The sequence below is a fragment of the Elephantulus edwardii genome, unplaced genomic scaffold (genome assembly GCF_000299155.1).
Source record: "Elephantulus edwardii isolate Elephantulus edwardi_28Jun2011 unplaced genomic scaffold, EleEdw1.0 scaffold00494, whole genome shotgun sequence".
NCBI lineage: Eukaryota > Metazoa > Chordata > Mammalia > Macroscelidea > Macroscelididae > Elephantulus > Elephantulus edwardii.
The window spans coordinates 136,722-140,726 of NW_006400244.1; the positions used below are offsets into that span (position 1 = coordinate 136,722).

General features: G+C 45.5%; 1 gene segment (V, D, J or C); it reads left to right on the top strand.

Moving 5' to 3' along the window:
• The first annotated feature begins 213 nt into the window (after positions 1-213).
• LOC102845843 overlaps positions 214-4,005 on the top strand; it is a 17,644-nt gene continuing 13,852 nt past the window's right edge. Inside the window, 2 exon segments of the V gene segment in view lie at positions 214-259; positions 560-880. Coding sequence covers positions 214-259; positions 560-880 — 367 coding nt within the window.

A 4,005-nucleotide genomic window follows, 5' to 3' on the forward strand; every position in this document is an offset into this window, starting at 1 on the left:
GAGGTCTCAGGACTGAGTGTGAGATGCAGGGCCCCCCACCCTACCTCTCTGTGTCCCCAGGGCTGAGGATTCTCTGCAGCCACACAGTTCCCCCCAGGCAGCCCTGAGCTCTGATGATTTGCATAACTGAAGACTCTTCACCAACAAAATGAGAGAGCCCAGGGAGTCCACAGGCAGCATCCTCACAGAAGCAGGACTCTGAGCATCAACATCATGAACTGGAGCCCTCTCTTCCTCACTCTCCTTGCTCACTGCACAGGTGCTGCCCCCAGTTGTCCCTCTATTGAAACTATAGCTCCCAGACAGGTCTGATCAGACTCTGAGCTCAGAGGGTCACCCTGCAAGGGACTCATGGGCCTGGAGCCTTAGGGGCACCACTTATGCCCAGTGGAGAGCTGTCCTTCATGCAGGGGCTCCCTCCTCCAGCCAAGCTGCAGAACGCTGTGGTGGGGGCAGAAAGGAGAGAGCTCTGGGGTTCACTGATTTGTTCAGTCAGGGAAAGCTAGACCTCCTGGCGTTGAGCCCCTCAGCTGTAACCTAACTCTCCTCTCTCCTGCAGGCCCTGCAGCCTCCTATGAGCTGACTCAGGCACCTTCAGCGTCAGTGCGCCTGGGAGAGACAGTCCACATCACCTGTGGAGGAAACAACATTGAAAAGAAAAGTGTCCACTGGTACCAGCAGAGACCAGAAGAGGCCCCTACAATGGTCATATACAATGATAACCAGCGGCCTTCAGGGATCCCTGACCGGTTCTCTGGGGCTAACTCGGGGAACACGGCCACACTGACCATCAGCAGTACCCAGGCTGATGACGAAGGTGACTATTACTGTCAGGTTTGGGATAGTAGTGCTGCTCACAGTGACACAGACAGATGGAGAAGTGAGACAGAAACCTGCCCACCATGCCTGGCTCGCCCAGTATCTCCCCTAGGTCACACTGAGAAGAAAAGATTTTTCACCACACATAGAACTTTCTAGTCTTGTCATCTGTGTTCTCAAGTCAAGTAGACTCACAGTAACTTTATGAACGACATATCTGAACCCCTTCCTATCCTGTACCATACTCCTCTCTGACATACTTAAGCCCACTGGTGCAGGCACTGTGTCAGTCCATCCCTTTAGGGCTCTTCATCCCTTCTGCTGCCCTGACACCTTTCCAAACCTCAGCCTTTGTCTTCCTGTCACGTGGGAACATCTCTCCACCTCTAAGCTTCAGTACATCCCAGAGTCAATGAAGCAGGTATTTTCATCACCTCCAGCTCACTAGAGACCTCCAGAGTCCACCAAATTGAATGCTACTTCCAACAGACAGCAACCCTGTGGGACAGAATGAATTGCCTCATGGACTTTCCAATACTGTCAGTCTTCACAGAAACACACTGCACCATCATGTTTGCTTGGAGGATCTGATGACCTCATACAATAATTCTTCCTTCACAGCTAAGTCTTTAACCACTGTGTCACCAGGGCTCCTTTTATAAATGCCCAAGACTGGAATCTAACTATTCTCACATGTGATGACTAAGGCTCAATTCACGCTGCTGGACTCTCAAATGGTAGTCAGGGGTGTTAACAGGGATAAGAGGTAGCAAGGGGCCCTTTGAGACATGTCACCAAGGAAGGAAACAGCTACAAATGGGTCACATTTGTGAGATAGCAGGATAGTGTGAGGCCAGACTCTGTGACATCATCAGAAGCTCAGGCCTCAGTTACAGGTTAGAATATCAGCCAATACTGTCAGCACATTAGTACATTACAGTCAGCTGAGGCCAATGAACCGGACTCAGACTGCTGAGTGTCATTCGGATGCCTCCTAGGACAGCCTTCAGGACCTCCAAGGAGTTCTTAGCTCCACCTATGCCTCAGACAGAGATCTCTGACTCCATTCTTTGGTGTTTTCTCCTGGCCACAACCACACTCCATCACCCTGTTCTATCTCCTGGGTGAAACTGGCTGCAATTCATGGGACTTTCATTGTTCATCGCTGAGGGTTTTCTTCTCTTTAGATGGCCTCTTCTTCTCCAAGTATAATGAGGTGATTTTTTTAAAAAGAACTGGCACCAATTTACAAGCCCATAGTATGAGAGATGAAGTTTCACCATCTCAGCCTCTAAGAAGGAACCTAGTTCAGTTCCTCCAAGAAGTAATTCTTTGCTCCTTCGACAGTCCAGGGTCCAGTTATGAGGAATTTCACTATCTTGCTGTGGAGGGATAATACAAACGAAAGGATTTAGACTTTGATCTTCTTCAGTTAACACTTCAGTCTTCACTTTGAGAAAGGAAGGTTATGTCACCTACGTAATGTAAGCTGTAGATGAGTCTTATTTCAATGTTAATGCCACCTCCTTCTTAACATAGTCCAGTTCTCAGATTATTTACTCAGAATAAAAAATCAATTTGGCTTGTTATCACCTTGTTAGGAAAGGTGCAGGGTGCAGGGTTAGAGGGGGAAAGACCTCCAAACAAGGTGAATTAACACAGTGACTACACCATTGGGCTCAAACATAATTGAGATCACGACAATGGAGTAGAATAGGACAAGGTGTAGATCTATTGTTTGTTGTTGTTATTGTACCATAGGGTCAGAACAGACCATAGCTGTCTCCCCAGCAGGTTTTCAGAGGCAGTTAATCACAGGAGAGGAGACTGCCAATTCCTCTCTCCTGCAGCAGCTGGTGGTCTTCAGTATTGCAGCACAGCTTCTTGCCAAGGACCACCAGAGTTCCCTTATTAGTCACCATTGACTCGATGGCACCTCACAACAACGTTCCCAGGGTGTGCTTCCTCCGTGGTTGAACAGACACAAGATGCAATAGTTTGTCCCTGCATAGTCTTTCTGTACAGAACTATGGAAACATCTCTACTGTGGTCTCACAGTGACAGACATAAATGAGTAAAGATGAAAGTTTGGGATTTTTAAAATTTTCTGTGTCTGTGTATTATTTGTGATCTAATTTTTCCATTTTTAAAATTATTTTTGAAAAATTTAAGTTATGGTTTGTTCTCAAGTTCTCTGAATACTGTGTCTTCCTATTGTCTTATGACACTATTCCAGTCTTTCTGGGATAATCTTTAGAAAGATTTTGCTTGCATGTGTGGTTACTAATTTTCACACTCTATTGCATCATCTTTTTTTTGGAAAGGAAATAAATATGAATCTCAGTAAGCTGGTCAGGTGGTTGGTTATTCCCCAGATTACATGGCACAACCTGGTGAGCACATCCAGGGCAGCATCTGTTTGCTGATATATGCTAATTGATATCCCATTAATTCCTGGAATCTTGTTTATTCCAAATCCTTCAAAGCAGGTTGAACCTCCTCATTCATCACCACTGTCTCTAGGTCATAAGTTATTTCTCTAATTTTTTCCGTTTCAGCCAATTCCTTTTAGTACAGTGGCTCTATGTATTCTTCTAAGAATGAAGATTATCCAAAACCGCTGGAACAGTGCATCAACAGAGAACTACCAGAGTTACAAACTGGGGTTAGAAGAGTCTGTGGCACTCGTGACAATATTGTCCATGTCAGATGGAACTTGGCTGAAAGCAGAGAGCATTAGAGAAAAGTCTATCTGTGTTTCATTGACTATGCAAAGGCATTTTGACTGTTGATCACAACAAATTGTGGCTTACCTAGGGGAGAATGAGAATCCCAGAACACTGAATTGTTCTCATGTGAAACCTACACGTGGACCAGGAATAACTCATCAGAACAGATCAAGGAAACACTGCCTAGTCAAAATTAAGAAAGGAAGACATCAGGGATGCATCTTTATGTGAAAGAGATCATTAGGGAGGCTGGGCTACAGGGAGAGGAACGTGACATTAGAATTGGAGAAACACTCAGCAACAACATTCTTTATACAGACAACACAAGCTCACTTCCTGAAACTGAGGAACCTACCACATCTGTTGCAGAAGATCAAGGGCTGCATTCTTCAATATGGATGGAAACTCAACATCAAGACAAAAGATTCTCACCACTTGGCCAATTGGAATGAGAGAT